The 21,401-nt window shown below is 33.6% G+C and overlaps 1 protein-coding gene across 7 annotated transcripts in view; it reads left to right on the plus strand.

Annotated features, from left to right (window-relative positions):
• LOC124357094 (arylalkylamine N-acetyltransferase 1-like) overlaps nt 1–21,401 on the plus strand; it is a 287,823-nt gene that overhangs the window by 261,459 nt on the left and 4,963 nt on the right. For all 7 annotated transcript variants that reach the window (XM_046808529.1, XM_046808526.1, XM_046808530.1 and 4 more), the window contains 2 exons: nt 6,660–6,882; nt 12,765–13,047. In XM_046808529.1, the coding sequence (XP_046664485.1) occupies nt 6,690–6,882; nt 12,765–13,047 (476 nt within the window). In that variant the 5' untranslated portion in view covers nt 6,660–6,689. The remainder of the gene's footprint in view (nt 1–6,659; nt 6,883–12,764; nt 13,048–21,401) is intronic.

The following is a 21,401-nucleotide window of genomic DNA, read 5'->3' on the forward strand; positions in this document are numbered from 1 at the left end:
TATCAGTATGCGAAAGCTACAGGTCGTCCTATATAAATTAAGAACCTTAAGTGCCTTTTGGATATCGTGCCGTTCAGCTATTACTGTACCATAATTATGTGCCTGTTACAAATAACTGATCCAAATAGTTTTATTTGTATGCATTTTATCTTGAAGCAAGATTTATTTTCTTACAAAACTACGTTTTGACAAGCTCGTCTAAAGTCTCTCATGGATGTATTCTGCGTTACTTCCGAAATATCTGCTTTTGGATCTGCATATACCCAAACTAAATCCTAAAACATTGCACTCCACTAGAGCAGCATAGCTAATTACCAGAAACATTATTAAATTTGACACACAAAACCTCTGTATTAATACTTATATTATGTGTAAAGTTAGTATTTAAATAGAGTTCTACATACCTTTAATCAGCAATTCATAAACAATGTTTCACTTAAGCGTTTTGATGGTACAAAATTATTGTCAAAGAAGTACTAATATTGTTAAAATGTTTCATTTCAGTGACCTTGTATATGATTTTAATTTATGACAACGCTCAGTGCTGACAAATTTAACAATTTAGTACTGCTTTGAGAATTAAGTTATAACATCAAAACGAGTAAGCGAAATATTGTTTTTGGTTTGCTGACAACAGTGAACCTTTGCAAAGTTAGACTTTTGTGATAATAATATTATGAATTTGGAAATGAATCTCATCCGGTGGAGTGTTGATTGACAGTTATTGTCGTAGATTAGCTCTGACCGTCTGTATCCCCGAAAGAAAGAATATCATGCACCAAAATTATGGATTAATGTTGGTAGGCGGACAAAGTCTTCTTTATGTGCCCTAAATGCGTTTACTATACGTGAGTTTTAATTACGGTCAGGAAAGCTCTCTTTATGATCCACACAAAAGTAAAATACATGATTATATTCTTTTCAAGATAATATTATAATGCCCCGTGAAAACTTATAGAATTTTCTGCACTTGTTTGGTGTTAATACATCGATGGTGATAATTATAAATGTAATACCAGTATATGATATATGTACGCAAAAACTATCTTAAATGTAATGCAATATTTATTTTGTAGTGACATTTTGATAGAAAAGGTTAAACAAGAGTAAAATAACGAGTTAATCAATTACGCGCTGCAGCAAGAGCAGATTAATGTATTGACGCGCTTGTTAGTATATGCTACGACAGGTCCTATTAACTGTGAAGACTGGTTTACATTGACCGAATAGTTAGTGGCGAAGTTCCTACACTCTTGTAGTTGAGTGAGTAAATCGATGACAGATCAGGATATTGAACAAGTTTACGGCCGAGTCGAGTGTGTGCTAGACGGAGGCTTCCCCTTCCACCAAACTTTCGTCTACTTTCTAGGTTTCCTTGGTACTGACTGCGCGAGTTTGGCGACCTGCTGGGTCTGCGAGAACGGGGAAGGTACGCTCGGGTTTTGTCGGGATGATGTTTTAAAGTAAACATCTTAAAGATAGTTCCCTGAAGTCAGAAAAATAGAACAAATTTGTATCATTCCATGCGTAATGACTGGCATTTCAAATATGAAATTTAGTATCGAATCTCAAATAAAAACTGCCTATGATAAAACTGTGATTTTATCATCATCTACATGAGTTAGACCTTCAAGGAGTATTTTCTCCAATACTTTATGCTTATTTATTATTTTTTACAAATGAATATTTTAATATAATTACATAGTTTTTAGTACAAGGAAGGAGAGATACCAAGAATTTTGCTCAAGACTTAAGTCTTAATCTATATATTTGTTTCTAGAAATTAAGATTTCAAAGTCGACATACCTAACTTATAACACCTTTTAAACGTCCGAATACAGGGGTAGAATAATAAATACTCAGGTTTGCACAATAATACGGATTAAGATATTTTAAATCCTTCTACTGTAAACATTCTTAGCATTTTTGGATATTTAATTTCTTTCGAATGGTGTATCACAGTGACTGAGATTTTATCTTGGATTATTTTGGGTTTAGGATCTTCTCACTCAATAATAGGATCTATTGGTGTAAAATGTCACGTATTATTTTGCTGTCTGTGAGCACTCTAAATAGGCAAAGGCGTATTTTTATCACCTTTAAGAGATAAATGCAATGAGATCCTGTAGCTTTATTCAGTAAGCAAATTACCTCCAAGCAAAATAAAGCGTTAGAGTAAATACTAGCTACTATTAATAGTATTTGTTGCAACGGCCTTGTCCTTACCGATTGGTAGTGTTTGTTTATTTGTCCAGCCCAAGTGCTTTGAAAACCTTGGCAGGTTCCACGGCGTAATGAATGGGTCATTAAATATTTACACGCGTTACGCTCTTCACCTTCGATTTGCATAACCAACCCTGTTTTGTAAGAGTGTTTTTCTATTGACGAATTGTTGATACAGCATTAGTAATTTATAATAACCAGAAGGGTTCATTGTGTCGCCTGACTTCCCCAATCAAGTTGTTTGCCACTACGCTGATAACTTAAAGATCGGTTAGCAGTGTTTAGTTAGAAGTGGTACAAACATATGGTGCACTCAGTTAATTCAAAGTAATCTCCTAGTTTGATTAATCGTTGAGTAAATATAACCCTAAGGAATACATTTTAATGCATCAAAGTAAGTTTTATTGTTATTATAACGTCTCATGAACGAATATAAGGACTTTTAAATATTCTTTATTCGCAAGTGACATTGACTTGTTGATATATATTATTTTTAACAATATAAATGGGAGTTAAAATCACTTTTGTAAAAATATTGACATATTTCATTATATAGATTTTTTTAATGGATAATATTTCGATAACTGATTAAATATATCAAAATAAACAAAAACGTTCCTGTGACTGATCGTTAATTACGATAACTTAATATTAATTAAGTTCAGTTTAGATTTTCACGGCATTAAATGTCTTCTCTCTTAACACTCATAACTACAAGAATGTTTCAATTTTGCAATAACGTATTCTTACTGTAATCTGACCAACTACTGAAAAAAAATGAAATATTGCGAAGGCCGTAAAAACAAGGCATAAAATGCTGAACGTTTTTTATTACCTCAATGTCATGGTTAGATTATAAATAATTCAAAGGATTGTTTTTCTGTTATTGTATAACCGTTCGTAACGGAATTTACATTACTGTTTAACATTAGCATAAACGGCTGAACTGCACTAGTAATGAACGGTTAGCAAAATAGTGAATAATGTATACTTCATTAATATATGACATGTATCGATGACAACTTAGTAGGAACAGGGATATGAAACCTTGTAGTTTTTAAGTAGATAACTAATTAATTACTTTTAAAAAGCAGTAGTATAAAAAATGCAATGTTTTGTGTGACATACTCGTACATTCAATAGTGATGAATAATCAGTAATTTATTCATAAGGATTTAAATAGTAAATATTCAGTAACCAGCTATTTTATTTACAATTAAAACTTAAATATGTAATAGTTACCATAACTATATTTTCATTCAGAATTTAAACAGTTAATATTCATTTTTCAGCTATTTGGTCATTGTCACGCATAAGTAAAAGTTAAATCAGTATTAGCCAAACATTTCAAGACTCTACTGATTATTTCGCACCAACAAGGATAACAGTTATATAACTATTATTTACTTATCAGATACATTTCTCTGATAATGGCTATGCATATACAAATTATGGCCTAAGAAACAATTATAGTTGATATTTTAACCTTTTCGATACCCGCTCACCAAAATTAGCGCTGCCGACGATCAGTTTGATAACCTATTTAATTAGATATTACGAAATATTGCATGGAGATTCCAGTGTTATCTCATTAATAATTAGACACCGTTTTACAGCCGACTTCCGGTATCCGACCGCCCATTTGCCTCATAATGAGGAATTGTGTCCATTGATGAGGAATTCAATTATCCAAAAGTGGATCCGGAAATTGTAATATCATCTAATAACCATAATTATTTTAAGAGTGCTTATTATGCATTTATTAAGATGCCTACGAGCCCCTGGTATACTGCAGGCATGCGTATGAAGCTGCAGATGACAACTAGTAAGTAATAAATATTGGTAATTTACTTGAATTTAACTTTAGTATATCTGTTACTATTCTAATAGCAAATAAAAAATCTTAATCTTAAAAATCTTAGGTAAATTCTTAACACAAATTTTAACACGTTTGATATAGCATATGAATATTATATTATGTTATATATATATATATATATATATATATATATATATATATATATATATATATATATATATATAGTATTTATTATGAGGTATTTTACTCTTTGTAAGTGTACTCTAGTAAGTGACACTCTTTGCAACCTACTCACTGTATCTTCCAAAGAGCACTAAATGAAATTCCACGCGAGTCTCATGCCTACATTGCTCTGGACATGTTCACATGCTTAACAATTCCAACATGTCACTGGTAGTTAAAATATACGTTCAGTAGAGTATCGTAAAAAAGAAAAAGTTCATAACAACTATTTTCATTTTTTTATGCCGACTAGAGAGTATATGTATTTCAATATCTTTCTAATGCAAATGGTCACCACCACCGGTTTGATATTTTTTTAATGAGTTTGACTAACCAAATTGTCTTCAAATCCATACATATTGACGAGCTTAAGTTTGGCTTGAATTAATAAATATAGTTATTAATAAATCAGCAGTCATCGTATTTACAAGTCTGTTTAGTATTACTTGAGACTATACAAAGTATAAAGTAGAGGATGGGGGTAATTTTAAGATTCAGTGATCATGACTGGCAAAGATATAGAACAGTTTTAAAAAAATTATATTTTAAGAGCAGTTGCAATAGACAATGTTAACTAACAAAATATCTCTGGTCGTTTTAAACAGCTAAATAACCATAGGTAAATTATAACAGTTAAATTCAACGAATTGATGTTTTCGTCGGAAGGACGTGAACAAGAATAATTAATTTTATTTAAATCAACTTTTTATCTGGGCCAATGTGCGATGACTGGTATAACACCAATAGAAGGAGCTGACGTATTGAGCCTGTGCCAACGCTTTACATAAATCCATACGCAAACCGTAATCAAAAGAAAACGCACAGAAAGGCGAACTTTATCGCTTTATTTCCTGTCTAACAATAAAGTAAACTGTAGATTGTTACCGAAACAAATGTTCGAAGTTGTGTTATGATTGTTTACCGAATTTTATGAGGTTCTTTCGTTGCCAGAGGCGTCTTTAATAAGTGTACCAAATTTTTAAAGGAAAATAAACAAAACCGATTAGCTAATTTTTATTGACCTACCCGAAAATCAAACCTGTGACCTTTTGGTTAGAGAGCCAAAGTCTTACCTTTAGGCTAACGTAAACATTCAGTAAATTGGGAATATCTTCAAAAACTAACATTGCGTGGGTTTGATTCCCAAACTGGATAATTGATAAAAGTCTATGTTTTATAAAATATTCAGTAGTCTTGGTGAAGTGTCCAATGCTACAAAGTGATCAAGCGATTCATTCTTTCTTTAATTTAACATAGAAGACGTTAAACCTTTGTTGCAACACTTTTACAAAGAAGAAATATGAAAGCGCGAGCGCGCTTCTTTGTGTGTGTGTGTGTGTGTGTGTGTGTGTTGTGTGTGTGTGTGTGTGTGTGTGTGTGTGTGTGGTGTGTGTGTGTGTGTGTGTGTGTGTGTGTGTCAGACGTCACAGTAATGCGAGTGTGGTTGAGTGACATATTTGCTGGAAATGTTTGCTTCAATTATTAATGTTGTAAAGCACATCCTCCACCGTGTGTCCTTTGTATAATGTCTGAAAATCCAAATCCAAAAAGATTGTACATATTCTCGAAGGAAGAAAAAGAACTATATTTGTAATGGCACTCTCTTTCTGAATTGCAGTAATCCGGTTGACCTTCCTGAAAGAACGGTGTAGAGAATATGGATACACCTTTGGACTTTCTGATTTGTTGTATCATCTCTGGGTAATTTAAAGTTCCCACGGTCCGGTTGGTGAATTAGAGTTTTTTCTTCCGGGAAATTTCCCATCTGCACTGAAGATGTGGCTGTCATCACACACGTGGCTAGAAGCATGTCATTAAGCCGGAGGAGGAAACGAGGAGAATGGTAGTGTTCTTTTTGATGCCCAAAGAAATCTGTGCAAAACCTACTACCCACGATTATATTATTTTTCAGAAAAATGTCCATTCTAAGAATGTTCTTTATTAATACTTTAAAGGTAGATTAAAGAATGGAAAATGTCCCAAAAGGTAGCATAAGATACTATCAGGGTGTTAGTATTAATAAACAAGTAAAACATTAACATTAACGATCACTATAAAACTATCTAACACGTACATTAAAGGCAGCCTTCACTAACAGAAAGTAAAGTGTGACCCCAGACTTACTTGGCTTGTAGTAAGCAAATACTCAAAAATGTTGAAGCAACAGCATTGCATGTATCTTCATTTATGTAGACATCATTCTGTAAGCAATTACTTCGGTCCGGGAAATCCTAAGTAATTGCTCAGTAAACAAATTGCTACTCGTTGTATTCAGTTGTAATTGATTAATTGCTTGAAAATACCCAAGTAGAAACAACGACTTCATTTTATTCATACCACTCAATGACTTAATAACGATTAGTGTACCTGTGCTATAAGAAATTTTATGTTACAGGTCTCCGAGTGTGCCGACCCTCTAGCCAGTATGACCAGCAACAGTGCTCCCTTAGGCTACTCCATCGTCCCCATCACCAACCGCGATAGTGACAGGGTTCTGGACTTGCTGCGGAGATTCTTCTTCCGCGATGAGCCACTCAACGTGTGCGTCGGTCTTCTGGATAATCCCCAGGATACCTGCGAAGAGCTGGAGCAGTACTGCATGGAGTCCATCGGTGATGGTGAGGCTGATTTACGTAGCTTTATTTACCATTTATATTTCAGAGAGGATCCGTTGTCCTTTTTTAAATTTATGTGCAATAATCATGTGCCAAAGATCCGCGTGAAGATTTACGAAATATATCAAAGGAAAAAAGTAGTGCTAAATTTTAACCTGCACAACCTTTAACTCAGATCCAAAATCTAACGCATTAAGCTGTTAATATTGTAAACCTTGCACGCCTTATCTCTCAAATAAAATTAATAAATTCAATATTAACTAAAAGTCCTTTTAATCCTGTAGGCACTGATCTGCTGTGCTCTTCCAAGCCTTTTAAAAGAATGATTCTCAACATATATTTAATAAAATTATTTCATACCTTCCTTGAAATCAGAAAAGATGTCTTAAAATTAAAGTTTATGTTATGAAATAATCAAAACGTTTTGAACCATGTAGATTTTATATTGTAAATAACACTATTCCTTCTTCTTTTTCTTCCATTTATTTATTGCATGCTTCTTCTTCTTCGTACTATGGTTGTTTTAAAAATACATTTCTAATTTCGGAAGTAAATATTAAGTATAAATCTTTTTTAATGAGTTCTTTTAAATTGCTTGGCAAATTATTGTTGTATCATTCAGCACAAAAATGATTGAAAACAACTAAACAAGCATTCAAGTAGTTCCTTTGTATTATAAAAAGATATCAAAATTACAGTTTTATCTAAGCTTTACTATTAATTAAAGGTTTTAATATTGAATTTAACTAAGGTGAGGTCGTGTGCGTTGTGTAATATTTTCCATATTTCATTCTGTCTTAGTTGCAGTAAACATATTTTGCGGATTGCGTTAATTAAAACAAAACACGTACAGCAGTAATTTGCTAATTAAGCACTAGTTTTGTTTGGAAATGTTATTAACTGTTTTCTTGGAGACAATTAGTTTTCACCTCGGCATGGATGATGAATGAGACGCTTCGCAAGTAAGCGTACGCAGATGTTTTGATGTCGCTACCATTGACCTCTTGCTCTCATTCTGAGAAACCTTACACTTCGCGCACGTGTGCATGTCATACCCATTCTCTCATGCGACCGCACATTTCTTTCTCGCTTTTTGTTTCCATTCTCTGCGTAAAGAAAACATTAATGGATGTCCACATGTTACATAACGTGATCGTGTTCGTCTCACGCAGTGGATTAATTCCCCTCTCTCATTTCATTCTACATAAGGTATTTAAGTTCTGGTTTAGTGATAAACAATTTACCATCAGTAAAACTTTACGGTAAGACACGCTGAGAAACTTACCTTTGAAAGATATTCGAATTTCGGATGTCAAAAAATCGTAACGCATAAGGTTAAGCAAACACAATAAAATAACAATAAAACAACAAATAAAAAATAATCCTATCAAAGCCTAACTAACAATAAAAATTTATGAATGTTGAGTTGAACCCCAATTCACCTTCCCCCTAGTGTAGCGTCTGTAATATTACGCTGTTACAGACGACTTCTGTAATCTGTTCGTCTGAAGATATAAAAAGTCGGTAACGAAGAAGCTCTAAATTAACTCGTTACATCGTTTCGGCATCAGAGACACCTAGACCACAAGATATAAACGCTGCAATAAGAGGAATGTGAATTGTACCTTAACTAAACATTCACATAGAATCAACTCTTCTCACCTACTTTATGTGTAGAAAACTCGGTTACTTCACCATGCTAAGAGATAGCGTCTATCATATCGTCGTGCACTTAATTATGCACTGATGAAACGATGATAATGCCTCTTAACCTTTATTACACTATATCTTGTGGTTTAGTCTCTGATATTGAAACGGTGTAACGAGTTCATCTTGAGCTTCTTCGTCACCGACGTTTTTTTAATCTCTTCAGACGAACATGGCTCAAGGTTTCTGGAGTGAATAAGTGAAGACTGTAACTATACCAGATTCCAGACGCTGCATTAAGAGGAAGGTGATTTGGATATTAACTCAACATTTACATGGAATCAACTCTTCATCACCATAGCTACTTTATGTGGAACAAAAATGCACTTCGAAAATACGAAATTGATGTATTAATAGACATGCTTAACCTTTTGCGTTAAGGTTACTTGACTCTTGCAGAAGAGGATAGGTTTGTATTCTCGAAACTGAGATTTCTAATAATGTAATATGTAGCGATGGCAAATGTCCGAAGAAGTATTTACCTGAAAAAGAGATCAGATTGCAGATCTCGAAACGTAGTGTTACTGATTTTTTGTTTCACTGAACGATGGCAAATGTCTGGAAAAAATCCTGTTTCCCTCACAATCTTTCATCGTCAAAACTTCAAACAAAGAACTGATAATAATTGATTTTGTTCGTGATTTTTATTTCTACCTAGTTATTTAGTTTACGCAGCAGGTTTTTTGGCGAAAGAAGTATGAACGCCTACATAGGCAAATACAGCACGAGCAACGTATTTTTTTTCAGGCTTAACACTGTGTGAAATTTGTCACCTAATTTGTGGGCGCCTGCAGTTTATCTATTGACGCTGTAGCACCATTATTTATTTCAACAGCATATAGTGGAATTTTCTGAACCTCAAAATCCTTTTACATTTTGATATAGTATCTTCTGAAAACAGCAATAATTTGTCAATTTTTACTGAGTCACAAAAAACACACTTCTATTCTGGTTTTTCACTCGACATTCTCACAGATATATTAAATAAATAATAAAGAAATCAACAAAAAAAGAAATCAACACTACGTATTGTTTTGTTTTCATTATATTTACGAAAAACGAGGTAACTTTTTTTAATACAACTGCGACAATCGAGCATGCAGCCAACTGTATGAAGGTTCGGAAATATACTGAAAACATAAGGGTGGGGATACAATTTGGCCCTCTCAGGTATAAAACCTGAATTATTCGAATGCTAGTAACAATACAAGACAATATTATAGGCTAGAATGAGTACAATAGTAATCCATAGGAGAAAAATGGAAGATAGCTTTAAGCGGTCTATGCATACATCTGACCGGATAGTAGCTAAGATTTTCTTTTCTACTAAAGTATGTCCGCCATATAGACGTCTGCCACGATCAATATAAGTTTTTACGACCCTAATAAATAAAATATGTCAATGGCAGATCTCATCAATTACTTTCAAAATTTTATTTTTTTGAGAACTTTCAAAATCGTCTGCCGCAATGAAATCCGCGCGATAATGGTCTGCCATTGTTATTTTCCGATAATAATAATAATATATTTTCAAATTACAAAACGGCAGACGTCATCAAATACTTATGAAATTGGCCAAAAATTGATACCTGTCTTACCTGAGCGCCCGCCAAGTCGGCCACCTGGAGCTTAGTGGCTCCCCATCTCATGTACAGTGGGTATAGGGGCCTCACTGTACAAAAACCCAGGTCTCATCAAATACATACAGGTAGCCGACCACTAGCTCTTAGACTAATATGTTACTAGCGCGTTTTAAACAAATTAATTAAATTTAATATAGAAACTGTAGGGTGCAAAAAGTAATCAATCGCATTTTAATAATAGCACACACAGCAAACCGATATAACCGACTACAAAGGACACAAGAGAAAACGAAAATAGATGCTTAGACTCCCTCTTAACTAATGGCCCCAAAATAAATATAACTCTTCTTTGGATTAATTGGAATCTTTGCACCAAGTCTCTAGGACCCTTCTATCAAACGTTACCCCACAAATCAATCAAGTTACCCAAAATCAATTGAATTATTCAAAGATGAACCTGCGTACCAAGTGTCAAGTCCCTGGGATCTTTCTATTGGGCTATCACAGAAAATTACAGTCTTACGAACAAGTCGATGTTAAGAATTCCTTATCGGGTGCATAATAATACAGAGTCTGCAAACAAAATAAACCCCCTGCGTCTAGACCTCTGTTTAGTCTACAAACATATTAGTATTGCTTGTAGCATTTCATACTTAAAAATTACAGAGGTGTGTATCTTCTGGTCCTAATTTGAAGATAAGATGAAATTCAAGCCCAAGATATTTTAATCAGTTTGTCAGGAGCTCCAATTAACACGTCTCTTGTCTCTCACAGTGTTGTTGATTGACTGGTTGCGATTGACCCGCGATTCGGTGGTCTCTGTAACACGCATTAAAACCAATCATTATCGCATAACACTAATGGCATGATCGTCATTGAACAAACGAGATATCACAAGAGATAACGACTTCCTTGGCCAAATCCCTCTTACGCGTCATAGCGAGCGGGTTGCGGACTGCAGGACGTCTGCGGGGGAAGAAGGCCAGACGGTAAGACTGGGCCTGCCTCAAGGGCAACAAGGCCTTCAGATACCTCAGTTCCTGTACTGTTCTGATTTTACTGTGCACTAATCGTTCAATTCATTAACCCCGGACATTAATTACATTTTGTTATGTGCTCCGTGCATGCCTTCGGTAAAATTGAATGATAGACGAAATTGTATTCGCTTTGTTCAAAAGCAGTCATTTAATTTTTTTTAATGACCTTTATAATTAAGTAAAGGACGTGTCGCCTAACGGGCTTCGATGAGGCTTCATGCAAATTTCATGTCTATAGCTCCTTACATTCTCGATATGTTCTGCGGACAGATAGACATACATGTAATCATTCAGAATATAAATTTGTAGATCCCCTGTGTACAAAATATAAATTGTCAGCCTACTGAGATAAAAGCTTCAATGACGGTCAACCAAATTCCATGGTTGGACATTTATCATCATAGAAATCACTCTTGTCTAAGTATAAATAAAGTATCACGCAATGTGTAACATCTACTGATGAAATATTTCTCGAGATATCTTGCCACAGGATACTTTCGCGTTTTTTTTTTTTTTTTTTTTTTTTTTTTAATTTTACTAGGTTTCATACCAGTGTAAATAAACGTTACTCACTGTAACTCACCGAGTTACCAAAAGATGTTTTTTTTGTTTTTTTTTTGTGTAGTCATGCTACATGTGTTAATTCACATGTTAAAATCTTATATGGTTTTCCCCAGTTTGGTTACAAATTAAATTATTTTTTTTTTATTACAAAACTCAATTTTGTTACTACAGAAAGGAGGCTTCATGTAAAATTTCAAATACATAAATCAGTTAATTTTTGTGTCATTGTGCGGATATCAGACATACAAGCAGATATTTTCCAGTTCCTTGAGTGATAGATTTCACTAAGCCTCAGCCAAACAGGAAGCATTGCATTTTAAAGTAATATTTATAGTGAATAAGGAATCCTGCTCCTCTTCATTATTCCTAATTAAAATTATAAAATGGGACTCACCAAGAGCAAGATACTGAAAGAAATGGGTAGATGAAAAAGATGAAACATTAATTATTACTAATAAGACTCAGATATCAAGAAGACTAATCCTCAAAAATATATGTATCGTGAACAATATTGACAGATGAAAGTAAAGAAGTATAGTCCATAGTTAAATGTACGAGGAGAAAACGTAACGATATTTTCCAAGGATACAAGAGTATTGCATGCAGGAAATGCCAATGAATACAATCGTCACATGAACTTTTGAATTATTTTCTGTTTTGTCATATTTGTTAAAGATTCATTTAGGATGAGTTAATCTCATTAAGGATAATAAGAATTGAGAATGCATGTTTGCTTTCTAAAACCAATATATTTAAATTCACCATTTTTATCTTGGATTTCATTTTATTAGAATTAATACCAAGCGAACCTATAAAGCACACAGATGGAACCATGGAACTAAGGTGAACTGAGAATTTTGCTAAACGAATTTTTCTAAACCTCAGGAAGACAACTAGCATGCCAATCGTAATTAAATTAACATTTGTAAAGCAGTAGAATTGCTTTAAAAAATTTATCTTTAGTTTAGAAAATACAAACATTTTTGTTTGACAGGTGTGTCTATTATGGCAGTCAGCCCTAACGGGAATATTCTGGGAGTCTGCATCAACGGCACGCTGACCCGAGACGAGAAGTCCAGCGAAAACAAGAACGACGAGGACGAGTGCTCAAACCCCAAGTTCAGGAAAATACTGAAGCTGCTGTCCACGGTGTACCGAGAATCCAACGTGTTCAAGCAGTTCCCAGAGGTGGATAAGTTGTTGGACATCAGGGTAGTCTCGGTGGACGATTCCTGCAGAGGGCAAGGCATTGCCAAGGCGCTCTTCGATAAGACCAAGTAAGTTGGCCGGACAACTTCATCTGTTCTTGTCTCAATCTATACAGTTAAATCGAGCTAAACTGGATAATCAATTACTAGATGAAGAGAATACCTTTTGCATGAAGTTGTTTTAATTACTGGATAAAAACTTGAATAAAATAGACCCGATTTTGGGAATATGTTGAAAATCGTGGGATTGCTAATTAATGTGAGAATGTAGGTCTAAAATAAGTAAGTCTACACAGACACTAATTGCATCATCGAGGAAAATTATTGAAGTTCTTTTCCGTTGCGAAAGTCTTATTTTCATCCCATTATATGAGGTAATTCTCGTTGAATATTCTATATTACATAGGTGAAAAATATTTAAAAGTACCCTGAAGTCCATTACATCATTAGAATTTATTGAAATAAACAACGATCAAGGGTTTTATACAGGTATTTCCGTCCAACCAAGAGAAAACAACATTCTTAACAACAAGTTATAAAATACGTTAAATAATGTGTGTCAACCACCACCCTTGCTTGGACTCCAGAAGGCTCCTTAAAAATCTTAAGCTCAAAGAAAGTAGTTAGATAAATTTATATCTGCCCATTACATCACCTCTCGCTCCTTTAGTCTTGAATTTTCACAATACTTTCCGTTGGCTACTCTACGACGGAGACAGATAATCTTCAAGCATTCCTGAGATCAACTATGTTTATTGGAAAATATTTATTTCTCCAAAGTTCACACTCTTTGCCTTCTCGTTGTACGAACTTCCAACCATTTTAGGCTCCAATAAGGGCACCATCATGCAACTTACGTTGTTGGAAAGATATCCATAGATATAATTGAAGTCGGTAATGGTTCTTTAGAAAAAATCCGAATTATAATTCTTATCGTTGCACCAATAGGTTTTAGACTTTTGTCAAGATATGTCCAAGAAACATTCTTCTTTGAAGTAAGTTTTGATATTAGATAGGATCGCTTTTCACCCTCGCTGCGGTAAGCCTGGAAACTAACGGTCTTCAAGAGGATCAATGCTCCATCAGAGAGATTTATCTGAGTAGCAAGATTCCAATCCCTGGAATTTGTGATTTTACTAGTCCTATCAGTAATTATTGCTAACAGTACACAACTAATGATATATTTCAAGTTATTTTAAACTGAAATCTACATTTATTAAGTCATACTAGAGAAATTATATATGTTTGTAGAATGTGTATTATACATTTTAATAGTAACTTTATAAAATATTGTTATTTTATACTTGTTTTGATCCAGGTTCACATTGATCTTATAATATTTGAAATTCTAAGTATATTACATTGCCCTTAATGCCAATAATGTTCTATTCATATCTCACAATTTCAAAATAAATAGTGTCCCTTTGACATAACGAAACTAGTAATTCTGATTAACCACAATCAGACCATGCTTTATCATAAATTAAGAACCGTTGCTTTACTGCAATTTGATGTATTATTCACGATATTTCTTGTATTTATGAGGGTTTTACAATTTGAAATTATTACGTATCGCATACTATATAAACTTTGTTTTGAAAAGTACATTTAATTCTGTGGTATTGCACTTCAAAGGTGAAGCAACGTGAGTCAAGTCTCCACTTGTAAAAACACAAATATCAGTATAATAAAAGGAAGTGAAATAATTTCAAACTCCACAAATATACACTTTTTTTAAGAAATCTGCAAAACAGAAGACCTGATTTTTGTTTTGTTTTTTTAACTCTTACTTTTTTTAGTTTTAAAATGAAATATAATCAGGCGTAAAGAGTCTTCTTAGAATTTTGGGATGTAAGGTAACATTCATCCCCTTCTAAAGGCATATTTTCGATACCTGTGCACTTGGATAATCTTCCAAAAAAGTTAAAATTGCACTAAATATGAGCAGCTTCTCATGTACAGCCTTAATAATTCAAACTGTGTTCCAGTATCAAACATAAAGTTTTTAATTTATCTATTCAATACAAGTCAGTTTTCAATACAATTAGAGTACGTTACTTCTTTATTTGGAATTCATCATTCGGTCAATAAATACGCAAAGTATTGAAATATCAGGCACTCGTAGCTTCTAATCGGGACAATAGAAATAATTATTCAATCTTAGGACTGAAACCGAGAATACAAGAGCGTTAGAAATTATAGAGAATAATGGCGTAATAACAGGTTGTAAACCGTAACTGCTAGGTAACTACTAAGATTATAAAGCATTCCCCATTTGCTACGATATCACTATTAACTCGTATTACGGTTATTAGTAGAGTTACAACTGTCGTCAGAGCACGTCTGAATATGACCTTGGAACATGTGAGCCACCTTACCTGATCTAAAAAATTACATATCATTTCAAAGCTTATTGGCTTTCTCGCCGTCATATAATTTTCTCCCACATGTTGATCTAAATACTGTTATTTTACTAGTACCAATTTTTTCTTTCTGGACATGAGGACATAATTTTGTTCGAGTTCCACGAAAACGTAACAATGGTTTTCTCAAAATGATTAACGCTACTAGGGCTAATCTAAGGAAATGCAATAATTGCATTATTATTACTCTCTATTTATATCCCAATCAATCTTTTGCTGAGCGTTAGCGAAACGTGTCACTCGAGGGTGTGGAAAATTTAGTGGGTCTGTCCGTCCGCACGATATCTTGAGAAATAACTGGCATATTGACTTAAACTTTTAGATGAAGCTTCATTTCTATATAAGCAACATCGAGTTTGTTGGTACGTGTCACTCCAGGGGAATTGGCTGAACGTCCAACAAGAAAATCTCAAAATATATCAATTTTAAGCAAACTGACTCATTATGCGTTGTAGTCACAAATTTTCAAACAAATCCCATTATACTCTTATACTCTAGTAAGAGGTAGTCTATTCCTGCATACAATTGCTAAATAATCCTCCACATGTTACTAAATAAAATATAGTGAAATATAATAAATGTGCTAGTATTACCTAAAACACTAGTGGCTGGGTATGCGAGTAATTAACTCGAACTCTACAGGTATATTCTATAAAAGGTGGTTTTTAGAATAGTTCTGGAGCCTTCTGTACTTACCGCAGTTTTATTCCGAATTGTTGCAGAGTACACTACAGTGATCATGAAATCCCCGTGATTATGACACATTTTTAACGAAAAAATTTTTAATTAGGAAACATATTTGCTACTGAAAATTCCTTTCCATAATACTTTTTCCTTTCATAGTTTAAGAGTAAAATGATCAAACTCAATTGAACTCTTCAAACTCTATTTGAACACTTTGCTCTAATTGTATTTTTAGCAATAATTGTATTGTTATTTTAAATAAAATTAAGTATTGTTTAATTCTTTATGCTCAATTGAGGTGTAAAAATCGGAACAATGTGTCTACAACACCTTTCAGAACAATTTAGGTATTGTTATACGAGATCTGTGACATATATTTGTACGAAATGTAAACAAAATACGCTGCGACGTTGTATTTACGTAAAATTATGCGTTGTTCAACAGTCATACCTAATTTTATAATACACTTTTTGGTATAATTGAGGTTTAATACTTCACTTTGTTAAGATAGCACCGTAAAAATATTTTAAAATACTTTGAACAAATTTATTTTATGAATAAATGTATACTTTTATAAAGTCCTAATCAAATTAAGAAGACCATTTGGGTATTTTTTTTCTCTTTTCAGTTTATTCCTTCTACTATAACATGAGAGTCTTAAAAATGTATCAAATCAGAAAATCTGTGAGTGTAAAGCACATAGCCCCAAGTCAACCAAGGCGATCGATGAGGAGATCGCAAGCACAGATAAATGTAACATGTTGCAGCCGACCCGCTTCAAAGCAGTCTATTATTAACTCTTCCAAGGTTTGCGGTAGGCTTATTGGAATTAACTGTAATAATGAATATTCAATGCAAGATAGGTGTTTCCGTTAATACTACAAAACTTGCATAGTCTGTTTTTTTTTTTTTTTTTTTTTTTTTTTTTTTTTAGAATATCATGAATAGACTTACTACAAACGTATTATAACGTGCGTAAGTGGTCATGACAATCAGATGAATCCTTCTCAAAAGAAGGATTCATCTGATTTGATAAATATGGTAACATGCGGGGGGGGGGTAAATATTGTTATAGTGGTGTGAATGCTTTAGGAAAAGAATGAGTTTCCTTGTAAGCATTGAAAACTTTAGTGTAAAAAGCTGAAATGGACTGAATTCTTGCAAAAAACCTATGAACCAACTGAGAAAAATGTATATTGAATGTTATTGAAATTAATACGGGCTGTTGTGAAAACCTCTGAAAGAACTTCTTCCAGACAACCAAGTACATATTTGATATTGGAATGGGTTTATCCATTCGACTGTTGGGTGCCGACGATTGTATTAGACAGTATTGAAACAATTGACGACTTTAAAAATATGAAGGAACTAACTAATTAAGGAACATTTCCTTAATGATAAACATTCTACAAGATTTGATATTGTGCACGAGCCGTAACCTCAGAATACTCCATTGAACAATTGTGAATACGATAAAAATGTTATCTTCTTTATCGTTCATCCTTACTCATTGAAATTAACAGTGACTTCAACGAAATTCAAAACACGTTATCCCGTTACAATGCATAGTCAAAAAGCGAGCTAAATTAATGTATGTTTCTAACTAAACTATAAAGAGAATTTAATCGTGAAAACTATAATATAGTTTTTTTTAAATTACAACACTTTGTAACACAACGTAAAAATACCAAAATATTATATCTTTTAATCATGCAAAAATATTCTTTACTGAGTATGTTTACTTTGTTATAAACGGATGTTTTTGTATTAGATGTATGATATTGGAACGGAACTTCTAAAATACTATATACCACGATTTATAATGAGGCAATTCAGAAAAGGGCCTTGATGTGTCTCTACGTGTCCAAATGACTGAGAGTTAAAGTCTTAGACACTTTGCCAGCTCTCTAAGTATTCACAGGATGTGATTTGACGATTTCCTTTTTTGGTACGAATGAAGAAACGTGTTTTCTTTAAACGAACCCTCCTTGACTTTTCATATACACATTTATGTACAGAATATAAGGAATCAGGCCTCCAAAACCTGTCCGAAAACCAATTTGGCCCGTACCTACCTGGATCGCATTACTGCCCGCAGTCTACGAGTGTATCGGTCTCATGTTCGCGGATAGGTTGGGAGAGGAGGTCGTTTGAAACTCTATTCCGGTGAAGGTCCTTGGAAGACCCTTATTCTTTACAGTTCTTACTGGCAGTTCTTACCCTTCGAATACATAACAATATCCTGTGCCTGAGATGTGATTCGTCTTGTAGTGTGCACTAGGCAGACGACACATAAGGGCAGCCACTCCACATGTGTTGTGCCAGAGAACCGTGCTCGGAATTTAAAAGCGAGGCGGCCGTTCGTCAACCTGTGAGAGAACTTAGTAACTAAGTGCGCACCGGGTGTAGTGCACTAATCAGTGTTTCATCACACTGCAAACTATTTCATATACGAGTAATCAATCTTATATACTCCGACATCGTTTGGTCACAGCATAGGAAATTTTTATTCAAAAAAAGGAAAATTATAAGTTTTATCGACTAATTATAGTAGACAGAGAGGTTCATAGAGAGTGAGATTTCACCCAATGAAAATTTCGTCGTAACATTTGGATTTTTGATGACGTCCCTGTAATTTTTGCATAAAATATATCTAGCAGCAGAAACACAGGGTAGTGAGCAAAGTTTATGAATTTTTGAAAATACCATTACTTACGTCCAAACATTTTGTCGTTCATTTCAGGATTTCAAGTGACTCTTCCCTTGGATTTCTTCAAAACATATCCTGAAGAACGATACAATATAGATACAGAGTTTTTTCAATCACTATTAATGACGTCTTAACATTTTTAATTCCCTGTTAAGGTTTCAAATAACGCTCATATTGGTGCCTGAATGGAATCCTCCTATAGCAAATATTGAGGAGAGCATACAGATATTGCTATTTTTCAAATAATAATTTCTGACTTTTGCAATACTTATGATAATTGGTGATGGCCGAATGTAATATTTCAACGATACAACAGGGCTTCTTAAAGGTGCGTATCCTTCATTATCCTTATCCCACGTTATCCTTCCGTCTGTTCGCCTGTCCCTCGATCTTGATAAAAACTCCTAGAGACTCGAAACTTGATAAAATAAGTTAAGATCAAATGATTTTTAGGTCAAAAAGTTAAAGATCACGCCGTCTGTCTGTCCAACTGTGCAATATGTCTTGAAAGGAATGTTCCACAAACTTAATATTTGGTACGTAAGTTCCTCCTAGTCCAAAAGTATTGATTGTGAGGCAAAAAGGTCAAAGAGATATCCATCCGTTTTTGTGATGGAACTCTTTCCTTGCTTTGTATCGATCGGGCCCTTCCATACTCCGTGGTATTATGGGTTTATTAATGCCAGAGTTTCAGAAGACTTTTACGTTGAAAGCAGCATGAAACCTGTCTGGGAGTAATGATACAGCATTAGTTTCAAAGGAGGTTTATTACATCTAACATAAAATAAGTCATATAAAATATGTATTGTAACAGTAGAATAACGAAATATGTATTGTAACAGTAGGATAACGGAGTGCTGAGATAGGGTGTTGTTTCTAATTACCATGTCTGACTAACGATACCAGGAAACATTCCTCTGTTTATACCGGAGGTCTGGTAGCCGCCTGTTGAAGTCCGCATGAAACCAGTTCTGGGGAAGCAGAACAGTGTAGGTTGGAGAAATGGAGATTTCTTTTAATTACCGTGATTTATATTATTGATGGTAGGAAAATGTTCTCAGTCAGTGGCCCAGGTTATTCTCTTCTGGATTTTTTAGTCTCGGAGCTACAAGACAGGATAGGGTGCAGATATGTTGTTTTTCCACAACTATAATTGGATTTAGTGATACAAGAAGGAATTTCCCTGTTCTTGTCAAACTTATAATTGGCGTCCTGTATGGAGGCCGCAAGAAACTGGTCCTGAGGCTTTTGAAACATACTTGAATGTGATTTGCCGATGGCTATGATTGGATCACTTTATTGATCCCGTGATTCATTTCGTGAAACAAATTAGACATAAAGATGTATAAATACACGGCAAGAAAATATTTGGACTTGGAAAACCTGTTGTACATTTTTGGGAATAATCGATGTTTAATTGTAAATCTAGGTCGAATATGAGTTTCTTTTTTGAGGGTTAAAGAGAGAAATCGGAGAAACATCGGATTATTCTACCCAACTACCTCTTGGAATTCAATACTTTTTAGTTTAAAATCACACAATTTAAACGCTTTAACCTCCTCTATATGTTTTACCATTACGAAAGTCGAAATACATAGATTGATCCGTAACACAATTATATGCACTTTAGCTTCTCAAGTTTTACTATATCAGGCTGTCGTTTAATCAATTAAAAGTGCATGCTTTATTTGAACGATTCGTACATGCAAGTATTTGTAAATATCTTCCTGACAAATGGATAGTAACAATATTATCTGTAATGAATAAACATCGAATTTTTGAAACAAAAAATCAGCAAATCTTTTCAATCATACCAATTTTACCTTTATTAAATTTATTTATTTCAACGGTTCCACTATTTTTACAAAAGTAATTCAACAAATCAAGTACTTAGCAATCAAGATGACAAATCATAATCAATATACACAGTCTTATGTAAGCTCTAACTTGAACAACATAGGCAATAACAGAGTGATATACTATAAATATGAATAACAAAAACAACAATAAATAACAAGGAATAATAACAATACAGTAACAGCAACGATAAATAAATAGTTGACCAATGCTATAACATTAATAAAATTTAGAAACTCAACAATATACTATCAATAATTAATACAATCGTAGCTGTTAGTTACTGTAAGTGGATCTGTATTAAGCATGTGTTAGGTGTAAAACATTATGTAAACCTTACTAGTTCCACGGGTTATATCCGACTTACAACAAAACCATTATTTCATGCTTTAACTTAATATGTTAAAACGGATAAAATATAAAAATAAATTAAGTATCCTATATGCTTTCCGGTTCATAACGCGTTGAAACATTTTCAGCGCTTCAACATAATGTAAATCTTTCAATTTTATGACCTGACTGTGGAACTCCATAATAGTCAACAATTTTAAACAGAAACTTTAATAAAATAAGTTTTCAATAATAAAAATTAATATTTTATACATGTAAATTACATGAAAACAGCAAAGTAAACGATAACACCGTATTACTTGGTATCTGGCCATACCAAATATCGAAAAAATAATATTCTTTTTAAAAAACCATATGGATTTTTTTAAATAAAATACACAGTAGAAATACAAACCAGT

This window comes from Homalodisca vitripennis, chromosome 3 (genome assembly GCF_021130785.1).
Source record: "Homalodisca vitripennis isolate AUS2020 chromosome 3, UT_GWSS_2.1, whole genome shotgun sequence".
Classification (NCBI taxonomy): domain Eukaryota; kingdom Metazoa; phylum Arthropoda; class Insecta; order Hemiptera; family Cicadellidae; genus Homalodisca; species Homalodisca vitripennis.